This window comes from Silurus meridionalis, chromosome 12 (assembly GCF_014805685.1).
Source record: "Silurus meridionalis isolate SWU-2019-XX chromosome 12, ASM1480568v1, whole genome shotgun sequence".
NCBI lineage: Eukaryota > Metazoa > Chordata > Actinopteri > Siluriformes > Siluridae > Silurus > Silurus meridionalis.
In genome coordinates, this window is record NC_060895.1 from 10,372,905 (window position 1) to 10,392,917 (window position 20,013).

General features: G+C 37.1%; 2 protein-coding genes across 3 annotated transcripts; both read left to right on the top strand.

Moving 5' to 3' along the window:
- The first annotated feature begins 318 nt into the window (after window positions 1-318).
- aldh3a2a (aldehyde dehydrogenase 3 family, member A2a) lies at window positions 319-7,515 on the top strand. The gene is given in 11 exon segments (XM_046863004.1): window positions 319-379; window positions 382-479; window positions 550-781; window positions 866-948; window positions 1,454-1,662; window positions 2,569-2,686; window positions 3,723-3,864; window positions 3,948-4,114; window positions 4,192-4,291; window positions 4,387-4,625; window positions 6,899-7,515. Coding segments are annotated over 11 exon segments (1,464 nt in total). The 3' UTR covers window positions 6,914-7,515.
- A 134-nt stretch (window positions 7,516-7,649) lies between these two features.
- On the top strand, window positions 7,650-18,984 carry aldh3a1 (aldehyde dehydrogenase 3 family, member A1). 2 transcript variants are annotated; one of them, XM_046863003.1, is made up of 11 exons: window positions 7,650-8,108; window positions 8,365-8,531; window positions 9,708-9,939; window positions 10,183-10,268; window positions 11,019-11,227; window positions 15,004-15,121; window positions 15,234-15,375; window positions 15,481-15,647; window positions 15,798-15,897; window positions 16,986-17,248; window positions 18,501-18,984. In XM_046863003.1, the coding sequence occupies exons 1-11, from the start codon at window positions 8,096-8,098 to the stop codon at window positions 18,507-18,509; spliced, it is 1,506 nt and encodes a 501-aa protein (XP_046718959.1). In that variant the 5' UTR covers window positions 7,650-8,095; the 3' UTR covers window positions 18,510-18,984. The 2 variants fall into 2 exon arrangements, 1 of the variants encoding a protein (XP_046718959.1); XR_006927535.1 differs by lacking the exons at window positions 7,650-8,108; window positions 8,365-8,531; window positions 9,708-9,939; ... (5 more) ...; window positions 15,798-15,897; window positions 18,501-18,984 and adding an exon at window positions 15,904-16,229 and having other exon boundaries at window positions 16,986-17,104.
- The last annotated feature ends 1,029 nt before the right edge of the window (window positions 18,985-20,013 follow it).

Here is a 20,013-nt window from a genome sequence, read left to right on the forward strand (position 1 = left end):
GTGCCAAAGTCACCAAGATTGTTCAAGCCTAATCCGATGGTCATTGACCAGACTTTAAAATACCACAAAACTCTCAAATGGACTATACTCTTTCCATTTGTATAAAAATACTGGTGTTTGGTCCCAAAACTTTGGTATATTTAATAAAATAAAACTAAATTATGGGGAGAAAAATATTTTTCACAGAAAAACTGCTGGTGCTCAACAGATCACTTCCAACAAAAGACCCAATGGAAAAATGTTTACGTTTTAACCTCAATTTAAAATGTATTTAAAATGGTTTAATCCATAGTTTGATATGACTCCTGTTTTTTAAAGATGTCTCGAGAGCAGCTGGTGGTTCAGCAGGCCAGGGAGGCCTTTCAAGCAGGAAGATCGAAACCCTTGGTTTCAGAGTTCAGCAGCTGAAAAACCTACTGCGATTTATTTCGGAAAAACAGAAAGACATCACCGATGCTCTCAAGAAAGACCTGTACAAGGTGAATTGTACTGTAATTGACAATGGATCTTTAGTGAATATTTCTTGAAGTGTTCTTGTGCTTTGCGTAGAGCGAGAACGGAACGCTGCTGTATGAGATCTTCGGCCTTGAAGGAGAGATCGAGCTGGCTCTGAACAACCTGGCAGAGTGGGCAGCTCCTCGTCCTGTGGCCAAAACTCTTGTCACCATGTCGGATGAGGTTTACATTCGGCCCGAACCTCTCGGAGTGGTGCTTATTATCGGAGCTTGGAATTATCCGATAGCTGTGACGCTACAGCCACTAGTAGGAGCTATTGCAGCTGGTAAAGCATCTGAGTCATTGCTTTAACTTTTGTTCTAATGAGTTGGAATCCCCTTTAAAAACATCTGTATCGTATTTTCTATAGGTAACGCAGCAGTTGTAAAGCCATCAGAGGTCAGCTCTCACACCGCCAAGGTCATGGAGCTCCTGCACATGTACTTGGACCCGGTAAATGGTTATAGAGCATTATTACGATCTGCATGTCAACATCACTGCACCCAATCTACAGATGTCAGACAGCACTAGGAAAATGTTGAAATGTCTATTTTAAATTATACGAAGAGTAGTACTTTTTTAAATATTTAAATCAATTTCAGAGCTTCATGTTTTATGAATATCCCTGTTTTGCTTTATTGACAGTGTGTACTCAAGCTTTGTTTTGTGCAAAAGCTCACGATCCAATTTAGATCAAAACCATCGGTGTGTCATCTGAACAGGTTTCAGTAGAAGAGATTAAGCATGAGGAAAATCTGTGCTCATATTTAAATAGTGACCTAGAAATAAAAATCTTGAATAATAAATATTAATGGTAATAAATCAGACTTTCTATTCACAATATTGTGCTTCAAGGACCACGCTTCATACATACTGTGTACAGAACTGTATAAAGTAAAATAAAGCTTGGACAAACATTTCCATGATTTGAACTAACACGCTGCATTAATGCTTGTAGGAGATGTACCCTGTGGTGACTGGTGGAGTTCCTGAAACCCAGGAGCTGCTGAAGCAGCGTTTCGATCACATCTTCTACACAGGAAACAGCTCAGTTGGGAAACTGGTTATGGAAGCAGCTGCACGGCATCTCACACCAGTCACTCTGGAGCTTGGGGGGAAAAGTCCCTGCTATATCGATAAAGATTGTGACCTTCGTATAGCCTGCCGGTGAGCTTTATACATCTCTAGTGATAGAGGAGTCATGGAAAATGTGTGTCATCAAGATTTCAGGTCAAGGTTTTTGATAAGTGAGATAAGTAAATACACACAGGTCCTTATTGTCTTATCAGTGTCAAATTGCTAGTGATTCCCAATTTAAAAATAAACAGGTTGCACTCACATTAATGTAGGCTTTTGCACTAAGAAAGTGTAAAATTTAGAATAAACAAACATATAGAAACTACTATCTGGTGGTTCAAAACTCTGATTTTGCCCCATAGTCAAGAGATCAGTAACTTTCTTTCCACTCAGTGATAACAGTGATACTAGCCCATCATAGGTGTCTGTTATCTCATTTTTTTACAACAACAAAGCTTATATAGGACATTATAGGACAATGTTGGCTTTCTGTATATAAAAGTTTGTGTGTGTGTGGAACGCCTCTGGTGAACGATGGGGTGATTGGAAGCCCCCTGGACTATAGAAAGCCCCATGCTGGGCAGACAATTCACACCCTTTACAATACCTTTGGTACACACCAAATTCTGCTACAATACAATAATAAAATTTGGTAGATTTGGTGAAACACAAGAACAAAAATCCAAAAATTGGAAAACAAATTCTTGAACCCTTGAGTGTAGACTTTCATAAAAGCCTTTACTGTGGAGTGCGCCATCACTAATAAATTAAATGATAAACACCGGTAAAGGAGGAAATTGAATTTCCTAGCCTCTGATAAAGAGTAAGAAGAGGCAGAAGCACTCAACAACTAAATGCAGTCTCGTGAATTGATGCTTTACCCTAATTGGTAGCTGTTGCTCGAAGATGAATTATATCACAAATAACGAGTGATGCATTCAACAGCACTCTGCTTGCTGTGCTTCTCATACATGCTTTATGTTTCCACGTTCTCAGCCGCATCACATGGGGGAAGTATGTTAACTGCGGTCAGACCTGCATAGCCCCTGATTATCTTCTTTGTGAACCTAGCATCCAAGACAAAGTGGTGGAAGAGATTAGGAAATGCATTCAGGTAAGTCCATAAGGTATATTTGTAAAGATAACTGTTAGTTTCTGTTTGGAAGACACGACTCTTCCCATTCATCCCATTTGTTCTTATTGACTTTTGCAGAACAAAAGTTTTCATTTATTTCATAATGTAGGTTAAATTGTAATGAATGTCATTACCTTTCAGCAGCTACAGAACTTACGCTTCCATTTACGTTTATGACATTTGGCAGAGGGCTTTATCAGAGTAATAATAAATACTTCCGATACTGGTTTATGCAGACACACTACCATCAGTCATGGTAGAAAACAATCAGTCTAAAATTCTTATGGGAGAAAAATAGTAAGAAAGCATTTTCTTTTAAAGAAGTGATCATTTAGAGACCTTCCCAAGAGGTAGATGCTGAAAGACTACTAGTGATTTGGTTATTTGGACATCAAGTGGAAGTTCATTACAACACCATGTCTTCCTTGCACCCTGAGAGATGGTGGGACCAGTCGAGCAGTGGTTGTGGATTGGATGGAGTGTTAAATAGTGCAGGGTGAGATAAGTGTTGAGAGGTAGGGGGGTGCTCATCTGTTTTTGGCTGTATAGGAAAGCAATAGTGTTGTAAATCTGGTGCAGGCAGCTAAAGGAAGCTAGTAGAGGGAACGTAGCAATAGGGTGTGGTGAGAGAACCTAGGAAGGATGAAAACAAGCATGAGAATGAATCTAAGCAAAATAAATTGCAGTACAAAAATGTTATATACCGGTAGCTTTTTCCTCCAAGTTAAACAAATAGAGAGAAAATAAGGATGATAGCAAGAATCAAATGAAATCTTTGAAATGTGTGAGAACACCACAGCTTAATGTTGGCCAGCCACATGTGGAATTTTGGTTGATCAGAAAACGACAATGTGATAATGAAAAACTTAGAGGATAATGCAGATATACTTGTTTGTATTAGCTTTTTTCCTGAATCATTTTGGTTTCTAGGGAACTTAAAGTATACTGAAAAAGCACACTGGCCTTTAGATTTATGGTTTGTCTGCTTCTGACTTCGGAAACATTTCTGTGGCAGGAATTTTATACAAACGATCCTAAGACCTTCAGAGACTATGGACGCATCATCAACCAGCGGCATTTCAAGAGGATAATGGCTCTCATGGAGGGTAGCACAGTGGCTATAGGAGGAGGACATGATGAATCCCAGAGTTACATTGGTGATGTACAAATAAATGATTGCAGAGAAACTAGTCAGTTTTTAAAATTGCTACAATGCACTCATTTTAAGTTTGCACCTCAGCTCCCACGGTCCTGAGAGATGTAACCCCAGAAGCAAAGGTGATGCAGGAGGAGATCTTTGGGCCTATACTGCCTATCGTCCCTGTAAACGGACTGAACGAGGCCATCCAGTTCATTAATGAAAGAGAAAAGCCTTTGGCAATATATGTCTTTTCTTCCAGTAAGAAGGTTAGTGAACCAAGTAAGTAGCACAGTTATTTATATACTCTCTGCTTTAGGCTTATCGTTGACATTTAATTTTCAAGGTAATAAAGAAGATAATGCTGGAAACATCCAGTGGAGCTCTGTTAGCCAACGATTGCCTTGTTCACTATTCTATCAGTGACTTGCCTTTTGGTGGTGTTGGTAAGTATTCAGAACTATGCACCATTTAACCATAGTTTAAAAAAAAAATAAATAAAAAGATAATTTTTTTCTGGAAAAATCCTTAAACCCAACAGGTAACAGTGGAACAGGTTGCTACCATGGAAAATACACATTTGATCAGTTGAGTCACTTGCGCAGCTGCCTCATTAAAAATCTGAACATGGAAAAGTTCAACCTGATCCGCTACCCACCTCACACAGCAAAGAAACTCTGCTGGGCACGAATATTCCTCATCAAGCAGGTGAACGTGAAACGCTGGAGACAGTTGGTGCAAGTTGCTATGTTTGCAGCTCTGGCTGCTTTTGTAGTGCAGGTATGCTTTACCTTCTTTCTTTACACTTGCTTTTGTGCCTACAGGAAATACAAATATCTGCAGATGTTATGTTAGTGGGAGATCCGTAGTTGAGATAAAGTTCTGAAGACCAGATTGCTGTAAAGAACTAATAAAACTACAGTTTGGTCCTTACTGTTTCTGCTTTGTGTTCGCAGCTTACTTATTAGCCTAAGAAATCATGCTCTACTGTATACATGTGAATGTGTATAAGAACAAAGTTGATTTTGTTCCCCTAGTAGTATTAATGTGGTGATCATACCACATGAAGGGGAAATTATGGATCTTGGATTAGTTATCATCAAATTTTTTGCATGAAACAGTATTGTGGTAGTGGCTTTATAATTTTATTTTGGATCTTAATACTTAAAGGATTTGGTCAGGATACAATGATGATTTAAATAAAAAGTTATGAGGTAGGTAAATTGTGACATTTACTTCATACAGTGTATCTGGAAAGTATTTATGGTGTTTCAGTTTTTACAGGTTTGTTTAAAATTTTTGCAAATTTATTCAAAGTAAAAAATAATATAAAATCACATGTACATAAATGTGTTTACAGCCTTTGCTCAAAATTGAGCTCAGGTGCAGCCTGTTTCCACTGATCAGCCAAGCGTTTTCTACAAATTGATTGGAGTCCACCTGTGGTAAATTCAGTTTATTGGACATGATTAGTATATATACATTGATATATTAGTTTCCACAGTTAACAGTTGCATGTCAGAGCACAAACCAAACCATAAAGTCAAAAGAATTGTCTGCCAACCTCTGAGACAGGATTGTATTTAGGCACAGATCTGGGAAAGGGTACAGAAAAATTTCTGCAGCATTGAAGATCCCAATAAGCACAGCGGCCTCCGAAATTTTAACCACCAGGCCTCTTTCTAGAGCAATCTGCCCAGCCAAACTGAGCAATCAGGGGAGAAGGGCCTTAGTCAAGGAGGTGACAAAGAACTCGATGGTCACTCCTAAAGAGCTCCAATGTTTCTCTGTGGAGAGAGGAGAACCTTCCAGAAGAACAATCTTTTCTGCAGCATTCCATCAATCAGGCCTGTATGGTAGAGTGGCCAGATGAAAGCCACTTCTCAGTAAAAGACACAAGTCTGCCTGGAGTTTTCCAAAAGGCACCTGAAGGACTCTCAGACCATAAGAAACGAATACTGAACTCTTTGGCCTGAATGGCAACCGTCATGTCTGGAGGAAACCAGGCACCGCTCATCACCTGGCCAATACCTTCCCTACAGTGAAGCATGGTGGTGGCAGGATCATGCTGTGAGGATGTTTTTCAGCAGCAGGAACTGGAAGACTAGTCAGGATAGAGGGAAAGATCAATGCAGTAATTTACAGAGACATCCTTGGTAAAAACCTTCTTCAGAGTGCTATGGACCTCAGACTGGGGTGACAGTTCAAGGTAACCAAGGAGTGGCTACGGGACAAGTTCGAGCACAGGCTTCAACCTGATTAAACATTTCTTGAGCGATCTTAAAAAATGGCTGTGCACTGACACTTCCCATCCAACCTGATGGAGCTTGAGAAGTTCTGCAATGAAAAAATAAATGTGTGTGCCAAGCTTGTTGCTTCATACTCAAGAAGACTGTAATTGGTGCCAAATGTGCTTCAACAAAGTATTGAGCAAAGTCTGTGAATATTTATGTATGTGATTTTTAGTTTTATTCATTTTTATTTTTTATTTTATTATTGTTAATCAATTTACACAGATATCAAACTAAATTCTTTTAAGTTGTCATTATGGGGTATTGTTTGTAGAATTTTGAGGAAAATAATGAATTGAATCCATTTTGGAATAAGGCTGTAACATACTTACCGGATGACCTGTAAATTGCTTACAAAGTAATTTGATGTCAGATTTAGGCTTATTTTAAATATCCCTTGCATCCCTGGGGATTTTCAAACAAAAGGCATTCCCTGATGCTTTGCATCCTATTTTCTTGAAACAGAAATCTTCTTTGGAGAAATCTCTTACCGAGTGAGCAACCACATGTGAAAGTTCTACACAATAAGTCTCTGTCCATTTGAAAGAGATTCAATGAACTGCCCTCCCCTTCCTTAACTAAACCAACATAAGAGAATGAACAATAGGAAAATTACTCTCTAGGCAAGAGTTTTCTCTTACATGGCCAAAAGTCTAATGCTGTAATTACCTTGTTGGGGGTGGGATGGGAAAAACAGTGAAACCATCATTTCTCAATAAACAGTGTATTAATTGTGTGATTGCATTGTTATGTGTTTTGCAGAGGTTCTTGCGATAAGGTGGATGAGAGGAGCACCAGCAGTCCCATCCAGGCTTCTCCAGAAACTTTGTCTTATTACTGTGAAATCAATAATAAAGAGCAAAGCTGAAATAAATCTTCACCTTGTTAAAAGTAATAATAATAAAAAAAATTGAAAGAGCAATCATGCATTACAGTAAGGTAGAAACATAGATTTCATTTTACTGACATTTACCTCTATTAAATACCCTAATTATACAATTAAACACTATATTTGGAAAGTAGAAACTCACTTGTTAAGGTGTTAGACTTTGAATGAAAAGGTCGTGAATTAAAATTCCATAACCACTGTTGTGCCCTAAGAAAGACCCCTTAAACCTCATCTGCTCAAGAGGGGATAAGATCATTGCATACCTTATGCTATAAATGTATTTCATTTTATGTATCTTGTAGCTAGAATGCATTTTTTTTTCCATATATCTTTCAAAAATAGAAGAACAGATCTGTGTATTTGATATTAAATATATTTTGGTAGGTATTGGGGAACTTCATGACACATCTTTCTTGTAATATGTCTTTTATCCTTTCTCTGTGGGTCAAAATGCTTCAGAAAATAAAATAAACTGTATTTAGAAACTTGATGCCCGTTGTAAAAATGATGTACTCTTTACTTAATGTAAGCATGTATAATGTCTAATTTTACACTTTAATGGCCCGTAAGGAATGTATGGATGGAATATTATTATTAAATATATAATGAGGGTTATATAATAGGTGGTTTAATAATTTATCCAAGTCTTCCAGTGTGTTACTTTGGACTTTTGAGGTGTGAAAGGTGATTCACTATGCATCTGGTACTTGGTGCGTTGATGGTTATGTTATAAACTTTTTATTTGAATAACAATATCACACAAAGTGTAAAGTTTTCTCTTTAGTAATGGAGTTTTTGTTAGGCTTGTTGTGGGTTTGTAGCTGTGAACAGTGTGATAGTGTTGAGTAAGGGCTTTATATGAGACGCACCTCCCCTCTGTTCAGCCCACAATAAATACTGCTATATAGAGCTTCCCTTTTTGTGCCAGTGTTTGTAGCTCTGTATATCACCCCATTTCTTCATTATTAATTTCTTTTATTTTAAGGAAGTTTGGTTTATTTAAGCAGAATTGAAACAGCTGGTTGTAGATGGCTGAATGCATCAGCTGACTGGAGACCAAATAGTGACACATGCTAGCCTGGGGTAAAGTAACGTACTTTGACGTTGTTGTTTTACGAAGATGCAAATTATTTTTAAATTACAATTTTAGATACGACATGTCACCTTATGGCATGTCGTATTCGGTTGGTGTTTGATATGCGTGTAAAATATACGCTACAGCGGCTTATGAGCAAAAAGAACTAGCCACTCTGGAGTTTGTTTACTAGCACCCTGGGCGTGTTGGGAACCAGTAATGTTTAATTTTACAGGCTCTTTTTGTTGACTAATGTGTCATTAGGAGAAGAAGAAATGGAGAAACAGGTGGTGGATAAAGCCAGGAGAGCATTTAACACTGGAAGGTCCAGAGTCTTGCAGTACAGAGTTGACCAGCTCCGAGCTTTACTGCGGCTCATCAGAGAGAGACAGGCGGACATCAGTGCTGCTCTCACACAAGACCTGCACAGGGTAAGAGCTGCTCTGTGATACAAGTACCAACAAATATTTTATATTTTAAATGCATTCATTTACCGCTAGCTTGATGCTTTTACCTTATCCTAAACTCTTTATATGCACTTTATAAAGTCTTCTGCGTCTTCTTCTTTACGCTTCTCCCATTAGGGGGCGCCACAGTGCATCATCCGTCTCCACTCCCCCTGTCCTCTACATCTGTCTCTTTCAAACCAACTACCTGCATGTCTTCCCTCACCACATCCATTAACCTCCTTTTTGGTCTTCCTCTTTTCCTCCTTCCTGGTGGCTCCATCCTGGGCATTCTCCTATCGATATACCCCATGTCCCTCCTCTGCACATGTCCAAACCATCTCAATCTCACTTCCCTTACCTTGTCTCCAAAAAGTCCTACATGCGCTGTTCCTCTAATAAACTAATTTCTAATCCTGTCCATCGTCGTCACTCCCAATGAAAATCTCCACATCTTCAGCTCTGCTACCTCCAGCTCCACCTCCTGTCTTTTACTCAATGCCACTGTCTCTAAACCATACAACATAACAGGTCTCACCACAGTCCTATAAACTTTCCCTTTCACTCTTGCAGATACTCTTCTATCACAAATTCTGATTATTAAAACTTAAACTAATCCTTGAGATATATATCATAGACATCAAATAAGCTTAAGCATAAATTAGCTACACAAACGAATGCATTTCTCTTGATGTGAATAATAATTTAATGAATAACATTTACCTTAAACATGACATTTTTTACTGTATTGCCAACAAATATTTTGCATATAATACATTGTCTTTTTGGAGTTCATGCTACCACCCTTTTTATTTTATTTTTTTATTATAATTTTTTTAAATATACATTGTAAAGTAACTGCTCATATCGTAAATGCGTAGTCAAACAATTGAATTGTATTTTATTTGTATAGTTCTTTTAACATTGGAAATTTTCCCCCAGCAGCTTTACAGAAGTATACATTTTACATTAGTCAATATCAATTTATCCCTAATGAACAAGCAATTGGTGACAATGGCAAAAACTTCCCTGAGATGAAATGAGGAAATGCATGCCTAATATAGTAATGCATCTTATATGAAAGGAAATATTTTGCAAAATGCATACCAGTAAATGTTTTCAATGAAACAAATGCATTATTTGCTGTTCTTTTGGCTGCAGAGTGTGTTTAACACACCACTTTTGGAGCTCATCGGACTTGAGAATGAAATCAAGCTGGCTGTACGTGAACTCAGTGACTGGACAAGACCTCAGCATGTTCAAAAAAGCCTCATCACCCTGACTAACGATGTTTTTATTAAAGCTGAACCTTTGGGTGTGGTGCTGATCATTGGAGCCTGGAACTATCCATGGAGTCTTACTTTGGGGCCACTGATTGGAGCAATTGCAGCAGGTACAACAGATAAAGCTTAGGGGCTGTCATGCGTCTTACTACAGATACAGTATGTATGTTACAGTGATATGCTCAAATATGTGTAATTATGTTTAAAAATTGGGACTTTAGAGGTTAATAAAAACTTCGAACAGGGTTTCTCAAACTAAGAAATGTTTTTTTTCTGTGAAATTCTGTAAATTACTCTTACATTCAGAGTAGATCTTGTTCATTTTCCAATCACCTCTGAAACTTCTCTTCAAGGCAATGCTGCTGTGGTGAAGCCTTCAGAACTGAGTAAGACTTCAGCCAGCCTAATAAAAGAACTGCTTCCTCAGTATTTGGATCAGGTCTGTGAGCTTTTTTTTAGTGAAAGTGTGCTTTTGATTTTATACAACGGTTTTATTAGAAAAGAAAAAAATGTCAAATAACTCAGATTTCAGACCAAATACACCTAAACTTTTGGTTTATTTTTGTGAACTAAAGTAGATCCCAAAGACTTACTTTAAATCCAGTCAGTTTGCTGGCGAGCTTGTTCACAATGATTTCTAGATTCTATAACAGGTGAATGTGTTGGAACTAGAAGTGCCTTCTTTACATTTAATCCTCACCTGACAAGCTTTCATTTTTTTATTATACTTAATTTTTATATTCATGAAAATAACTTTTTTGCTGAAGTTGCTAAATTTACTGTAGTAACACTGTTGCTAAAATGTTCTCTTTGATTTGTAACTGTGAAAAAAATATTAATAGCCTTAACATCTTCTGGACCTCACCTGACTTTCTCAAACTTGTGATCTTCCTGCGTTATTACTACGGTGATTATTCTAACTACTTTTGGACAACAGGGATTGTCTAGCATTAGCACATAATTGTTTACCTGGACAATTTAGCCAAAATCAGGATCCTTCTTGATGTTTATATTTGTAGTCTGGTTTTAGTTATGAACCTTGCTAGTCAAGTCAAGAGGCTTCTATTATCATTTCTACTATACACAGTGGTACACAGTAAAAACGAGACGACGTTCCTCCAGAACCCTGGTGCTACACTAAACAACATAGAGCTACAACACACAACATAAAGCTGTTTCAATCTTATAGGAGATGTACCATGTGGTGACTGGAGGAGTTCCTGAAACCCAGGAGTTGCTGAAGCAACGTTTCGATCACGTCTTCTATACAGGAAGCAGCACGGTGGGGAAACTGGTTATGGAAGCAGCTGCACGGCATCTCACACCAGTCACTCTGGAGCTGGGGGGGAAAAGTCCCTGCTACGTCGATCAGAACTGTGACCTTGCTGTTGCTTGCCGGTAATGCGTTGTTTGCAAGTTCATGTGATTGAATTGCACCAATTTGCTCATTTGTTTGTTGCCCATCTGTTGCTGTATACAGTTCGGCCGATCCCCTCTCTTTGTCATCACTAACCTGGTTCAGCGGTTGGTTTGGTCATGGCGAGACATGTTTCAGGAGTAAGGATTTTAACAATTCAAGATTAGTGCATAGTTTTAGGATTACTATGACTCAGGGTGCATGTAAAAAATGAACTGTAGTCTCTAACCTTCAATGTGCACCAATAGACTCTAATAAAGTGGCCTGTATACTGTTTAGTGGATGTAGTAAAAGTTAAGAGGAGCACATTAGGTTTCAAATGAAAGGACCTTTCAGACAAATGGCCCTAATCAGTCGTGTAAGCATAGTGCTTCAAAAGCTGTAGGCAGTGATACTATATATACAGTATCTGACAAAAGTGAGAAATAAAACTTGGATATATTTTAGAGTAGTCAATGTGCGGCACAGGCACCTCATGGCAAAGACTCTCTGAGGATTTGAGAATTAGAGTTGTTGCTCTCCACAGAGATACTATAACAAAGGCCTCAGCTATAAGAATATCAGTAGCACCCTGAAACTGAGTTACAGTGCAGTGGGCAGGGTCATACAGAGGTTTTCCATGACAGGTTCCATTCTGAACAGGCCTCGAAATGGTTGCTCGTAGAAGTTCCTCATGCTGTGCGTCAGGTGCAGAAGAAAAAACAGATGCATGAGTGCTGCTAGCATTGTTTGAGAGGCTGCAAAAGCTTGTCAGTGCTCAGGCCATACGCCGCACACTGCAACATGTCGGTTTGCATGGTCGTCATCCCAGAAGGAATCCTCTTCTGAAGCTGGTTCACAAGAAATCCTGCAAAAATTTTCTGAAGACAACCTGTCTAAGAGCATAAATTACTGGCACCATGTCCTGTGATCTGATGAGACTAAGATAAACTGTTTGGCTCAGATGTTGTCCAGCATGTGTGGTGACACACTGGTGAGGAGTACCAAGAAAATTGTGTCTTGCCTACAGTCAAGCATGGTGGTGGTAACATCATGGTCTGGGGCTGCATGAGTGCTGCTGTTATTGGGGAGCTGCAGTTCATTTAGAGAAACATGGATTCCAACATTTACTGTGACGTTCTGAAGCAGAACATGATGCCCTCACTTCAGAAACTGTGACGAACAGCAGTTTTCCAACATAAAAGCAACTCCAAACCAGAGGTGGCAAAAGTAAACACATCCTTCACTAAAGTAGAAGTACAGATACTCGTGTTTTAAAAGACTCTGGTAAAAGCTGAAGTACTGACGACACTTTTTCACTCAAGTTAAAGTAAATAAGTTTTGGCTCTGACATGTACTTAAGTAAAAATTAGCCATTACTACTACCTGTTTTAGTGTCACGCTGGTAACTGGACCTCACATCATATTAATATTAGGGCTGTCAATCGATTAAAATATTTAGTCATGATTAATCGCATGATTGTCACAAGTTAATTCACGATTAATCACAATTCAATTATACATTTTTATTTGTTCTAAATGTACCTTAAATTAATACGTTTCAAGTTTTTTAATACTTTAATCAACATGGGCGTGGAGTAATCTGGATGCTTTATGCAAATGTATGTTTATTATTAGTGAAACCAAACTCAACATAGAGCATGAAGACAAAATATTCTTGAAAACGTTTTAAAGTAATTATGGTCTTTTAAACTACATAAATCATCAGGACACCAAACGGAATCTTTCTTATGTTTCCAAATGGACGGTTAATTAGATGATTAAAAAACTGTGCCTTCTAACTTTCATACGAATTTCATAATCAGAGAATTTTTGTTTTCCATGTGAATTTGTTGATTTTGAGCTTTCTATTCATATATTTATTATGTCTGTGAGGCCAGTATTTTCTGCGATTCAGGTTGTTATATTTATGTGTCTGTGAAGAGAGACGGCAGAGAGCGCCCCCTGCCTGTTTTCTTTATTTTACAAAAGCACAGCTTTTTTTGTTAAGATGAGTGTATACAAATTCAGTAGATCAAAGAGCATTATTTACAGATTCGAATGATGTATTGCTAATTTAAGTAAGTTTCAGCGTTATGAGGAAAAAATGGCACAAAACACGCCGGCACGTTTTGTCGAACACAGAGGGTTAATTGTGTGCATCATAGAAGAATTTGATGCTGATTTGAGACTTGGCGAATCAGTAAAACAAATGTTTACTGTTTTAAAAAATTTAAGTTTATTTATTTTTTTATATCTGAGTAAAGAAAAGACGTCTTCAATACACGTTTGTGGCGTTGTATCGTTTAATTTCGCCTCTTTTATATTTACTTATTTATATGTTATTTGTTATTTATAAACACGCAATAATAAAATTTGTGCCATTAAAATAAATTTGCGTTAACACGTTATTAACACGTTAATTTAGACAGCCCTAATTAATATATAAATATAAAACAAATTTTTTATTTTGTTACTCAATGAATGTATTCAGGCTTAACATCCACTATATAGAACACAAGCAGAGAAAAGATGACGATGAGGTGATCAGGAATGTCTCTGTTCTCAGTCATGTTTACATCGCTGTCTCCCTCTGTCTCATCCACGTTAACCCCAGACTTCTTACTGCCTTCTGACTTCATTGTTCGCTTCAAAACTAGCCTACATCTGTGGAGTGTGAAAACCAGGAAAAGATTGCCAGTGGTAGATTGAAAAAGCCTCGCAATGACAGGAAATCGATTGATTGACTGAAAATGGCCAATATTTTCTTCAGACCTGAACCCTATTAAGCACCTGTGGCGCATCCTCAAACTGAAGATTGAGAAGCGGCATGTGTCTAACATCCAGCAGCTCCATGATGTCACGAAGAGGATCCCAGGAACAACCTGTGCTGCTTAAGATTAAGGCAGTGCTCGATAACAATGGTGCTCACACAAAATATTGATACTTTGGACACAGTTTTGACATGTTCATTTAGGGTGTACTCACATTTGTTGCCAGATTTTCACAATAATGCCTGTATGTTGAGTTATTTTCAGAAGTCAGTAAATCTGTACTGCTATACAAGCTGCACATTGACTACTCTAAAATATTTTGGATTGTCCCTGGAGAAGGTATACTAAAATGGTTGCTGAAATGTGAGGGGTGTACTCACTTTTGTGGGATACTATATATACTGTTACGGGGTGCTGCTTCACAGTTCTAGGCTCCCCGTTCAGCTGTACAGAATTTCTGCGCAGGTTTTCTCTGCATCTGTTTGGGTTTTCTTCCACCTTCCAAAAATATTATTTTATCCAGTTTCATCAACCTCCTAGTGTGTGTGTGTGTGCTTGTGTGTGCTTGTGTATATGTGCATGGTGTCCTGCAGTGGGCTGGGATCCGATCAAGGGTTTATTTCCAACTCGTGTTCGCTGGGATAGTCTCCAAATCAACAGCACCCCTTATCAGGATAAACTGGCTTCTGAAGATGAATAAATGAAATCCTGATTGTTTTTGGAACTGTATATTAGGGTATAGATATAGATTAGACAAAAGACTCATTCAGATAGACAAAGGCAGTTTTATCTGTAAAGCATAAATATGTATGTGTGCAGCTAGTCAAGATAGAATTAAGACCGAAGATTTTGGTCTTTACCAACTTGATAACATTTACATTATATTGTCAATATCTTTAAAATATTATTTTTTTATTCGCTTTTCTTTAAAGTGATTCTGTGGTTAGATACTTTTTTGCTCTTTCTACTTTCCCTATTTGCTTAATATTGTTTCTGTTCTTCAGTCGAATCACCTGGGGGAAGTTTTCAAATTGTGGGCAGACATGCATAGCACCAGACTACATCCTCTGCAACACAAGCATCCAAAACAGACTGATTGAGGAGATTCGACAGACATTACAGGTTTGTCCTTTATTTCTTTTTTTTTTTTTTTTTATCATATTGTTATTCATATGGAATAGTACACGTAAATAAAAAATATTTGTGAATGATCCAGTGTCTGTGCTATCTTTAGGAGTTCTATGGTGAGAACCCTGAAAGCTCTCCAGATTACGGCCGCATCATCAACCAGAATCACTTTGAGCGTGTGCTGGCCCTGATGGAGGGATGCAGCGTGGCTGTGGGGGGAGAGAGCGATAAATCACAGTGTTATATTGGTATGAGAATGACTAGTGATGAAATATAAAGTGCAATTAGTAGATTGTTCTTGATGGACGTGTGTACAGTATTAGTGTATATGTGTGTTTCCTGATTTCTGTCAGCTCCTACCGTTCTGAAGGATGTTTTGCCTCACGCCAGGATAATGCAGGAAGAGATCTTTGGTCCTGTGCTACCAATCGTCACTGTCAATGATGTCAATGAGGCGATTCGTTTCATTAATGAAAGAGAAAAACCCTTGGCTCTTTACGTCTTTTCTTCCGATAAGAAGGTATTATTATGGAGCTGCTGATAATATTTTATAATACAAAGTATTTCTGGTAGTAAGAGTTTTTTTTATACTTCTATTTGCTGGCGGTTGTTCTCGTATCAGGGAATAATGAGTTGAAAAAGCTTTTTATTTATTTTTCATACTTTGCAGGTGATCAAACGAATGCTGGGTGAGACATCTAGTGGAGGAGTGGTGGTTAATGATGTAATGATCCACTACACAGTAAGCTCCTTACCCTTCGGGGGTGTAGGTACGTCGACCTGTGTAAGAGAGGATTCCTATTTAGTTGTAATTCCATGCTTTACCACTAGGGGCAGATATACAGTTTACCAAGCAATGACAACCTACCCATGACATCACAGCACACCGTACTCCACCAAGAGTATAAAAGGCCAGAACACGGAGCCGCAGCAGACATTCTGCATCACGCAACCCACTGAACAGCAGCAACCCTAGACAGCAAGAATCACCTCATATACAATCAATTCTATACCCAGTAAAGTAGAGTGTTCAGAATCCTGTATCGTGTTTTTACTGACGCGCTGGGGCGAGTACAATCCACTAATCAGCGTATACCAGATAGTGAGAATCCTTATATATAACTTCTTAACAACCTGAAATCCATACTTGTTATTTGTGCATTAAAGTTAATCAACGTGCACAAGCCTGAGCAATGTACATATATGAGCTCATTCTTTTAGAAACAATCGACAAAAATCCAAAAAGACATATCTATGCAAAAATTTGTTGAATGTTGATGCTATATTTTCATTATGTATTCATTATCGTGGCTTAGAAAATGAATAAACATTATATATATATATATATATATATATATATATATATATATATATATATATATATATATATATGGTCATAAATGAATGAGTTATTAATCTTGATAGCTCTGCACAGGCTATGAAATTTTAACGTTTGTACTTTATATAGCTATTATATAGCACATAGAATTTTACTGGTTGTTATTATTTAAATAAGCCCAAAATCAATGTTGCAAACATTTAAGATCTCTAATCTGAGTGAGCAAAGCTGTTTTTCTCTAATTCTTATAAGTGCAGCAGAGCAACAAAAAGGTCTATTGCATCTGATGTGTACTTTAATGTAATGAGTTTTTATGTTGAGAAAATGTTTATAGTACCAGTTATGTCACTGTCTACAAGCTTATCAAATACATATCACATATAACACAAGTGCAAAAGTGCAGTTTTTTTGCACAAACCAAACAGAGACCATAATTTTTAAACCTTTTTTAATAGTTTAAATTCAGTTTCACAAATTTTAACATTTCCTAAAAGAATTTTCTCAATCTCTCTCTCCCAGGTAACAGTGGGATGGGCATGTACCATGGCAAGCACACATTTGACCAGCTTAGTCACAAACGTGCCTGCCTCATCACGTCTCTGGGCATGGAGAGTCTGAACAACGCACGCTACCCTCCACAAACAGAGTCCCGTCTGCAGAAGGCCCGGTTCTTCATGCTGAATCGCTTATGCAGCTGTGCCCATCTCACCGGCGCCTTGGCCATCATCTCCACCGTGCTGGCATTGGGTCTGCTCATCACCTTACTGGTCGTTCTGTTAAAGGTTAGTCATCCTCTCTTTCCATCAGCATGAACAATTATTTAACCGGTAATTAGAATTATAAAGGTTTTAAGTCACATTTCAGCCATGATTAGGCGGTGGGGAATTTTTAAAAAATGTTTTATCTTTCATTACTTTGCCTTATCAGACGATATTCTATGTATGTGCACATCTATATTGCTGACAAGCTTTTGAATAGTATTATATGAAACACAATAAATACATCTAAAACAAACCATTTTAAATATTTTCAAATGTATAAAAGTATTTCTGTTCAGCTTTTATATTACTTCATTTTTAAGGATCAAGTGTGCAGTGTCTTAGAAAAATAAATGCCCCCCTTAAGTAAATCTCATGCTGTTGTTTGAAGTCAGAAATAATGGTAAAATGAAGTGTTCTGGTGTCATCATAATCTACAAATATAAAATGACTTGCATCGTAATTTAACTTCCTTTCATCGAACAGCCTGCAGTGTGAGGACCCGAATTGCACTAAATCATTATTAATGTAAAACTGGGTTCATTTCAATAACAGCTGGGTTCAATTCCCAGTGATTTTCAAAGTGAATATCAATTTTTTTTTTAGAGGGCAAAAAATAAAACTGCTGATTCAGCTAGTGCTGCTGCTGGGAAGGCATGTAGGTTCCCTGAGTACTTTTATTTATATATATAAATTTATATATAATATAAAATGTAAGAAACTAATTGGAAATTTTTTTCTAAAAAATCGAAAGAAACATGACATAACACAAATAAAACTAATATGAGTCCATTTTACTAAAACTGAACTGTCAGTCAGTAGCCAAGTGAACAAGACACCAAATACAACCCAGATGTAAAGCACTTTTTCAGTGCTTTCTAGACCACAACAACCTCTTCAGAAAGTCACAGTCACTTCAACCACTACTGAGAAGCGCCAAGATTAAGTCGCACCTAGAGTTCGCTCAAAGACATCTGACAGAACCTGGAAAAAAAAAAAAACATAGAAGACAAAATGATATTTTTTGGCGAAGGCAAAACACTGTCACAACCAGAATACACAGATACTGTTATCATGTACATTGAATAACTTGTCTTGTTTTGTTGGGTTAAAATAAAATATAGAAATAATATTAAATATATAAAAATAGAAAATGTGCAAATAATTTTTAGAGATGGTTATCTTATATATATATATATATATATATATATATATATATAATATATATATATATATATATATATATAAGAATGTTTGAATTTGTTTCTGCACACAGGGTTGGTGATTTGAAGAATCTAATCATCATGCCTGAAGATCATCAGAGGCTCTGAAGATCTATACCTCAAGACAGTTGCAATAGTAATAAATTGAGGCAAAGCCTGCCAAGAAGTATTTACTGTAGTCTACAGTAAAAAATGTAATGTACAGTTTTGCTTTTAACTCTGGTATTAACAGTGTGCTTTATTGCTGCAGCCGCATGTGGCAGTTAGAAAAACACAAACTTGTCAGCAAAACCCGGATTTCCTGGGTTTTTTTTTTTTTGAAAAGCTGATTTTTTATGTTTAGTGAAGCAAGCAAAACAAAGAGCTGGTTCTTTGATTCGGTGCTTTGATGCTCAAGCCAGACAGTGAAAATCTGAAGAAGGATTTCTGCGATATTGAACGATGACAGAAACATGCCACCAGGTGGTGTGATGTTGCTACAGTATAATATGATACATGATTTATTTTCAGTAATAAACTCAATTCCACTCATAAGTAGCACTGCTGTTGTTATTATTATTAGCAATTAAGGAATTACATTGACAGTTAATAAAACGGCAAATAATATTCACAATGAAATGAAACTGCACAGTGCACCCACGTTAGCTCTTAGATTAGAGCAGGGGTCCCCAACCTCTTTTCTGTGTGGGCCACATAATTTTTTCTTTCTTTAATACTAAGCGTTACTTTTCAAGAGATATATATATATATATATAGCTTATTAAAAGAGCATTATAATGATCATGATGAAATTATTTTATATACATTGCTATAAATCAAAACATTTACTAACTAACTAATATATATATATATATATATATATATATATATATATATATATATATATATATATATATATATTTATAATTATAATATAATTCTATAATTAATACATTTTTAATAACTAATCATTTTGCGTTCTCCGTGCAGCGCGTCGTCTCACGTGTAAAAACTTACAGCACGTGGCATCAGCGATTCGCCACTAGAGGCCGCGCTTGTAATCACAATAGAAGCCGGAAAAACTACCGATATGATTTTTTTTTTTTTTTTTTTTCTTTTTGGCAAAAAGCCGATAGTTCCAACCAGTGCCGATTCGGTAAAACCGATTAATCTGTTGACTTATAAGGGAAATTTTAGTCTGAAAGCCAACCTTTATTTTAAAAAAAAAACATTCAAAATTACATTTATAAAATATGTCAATGCCATTGTTCAGAGTTTTTTCAAATGTGGGAATTTGACTGTCTGATACTGATTCTATTACCCCACCCAGTGTGAAATCTTGTTTTAAATTGAATACACATTGTTCTCAAATACCATCCATGTTTGCATTCAGTTTTCTCTATATCACCCACTTGAGAATAGAAATGTTTTATAAGCTTATGACTCAGTTTTTTCCATATGCAGTTCATGAATATCACATTTCATCCGACTGCAATTCCAGCATGACGCACAGCGTCTAGTAGACCCCTGAGGCAACCCCCAACCCCACCCCCCATGGCATAGCTTTACTCTCATGTACTTTAGTGA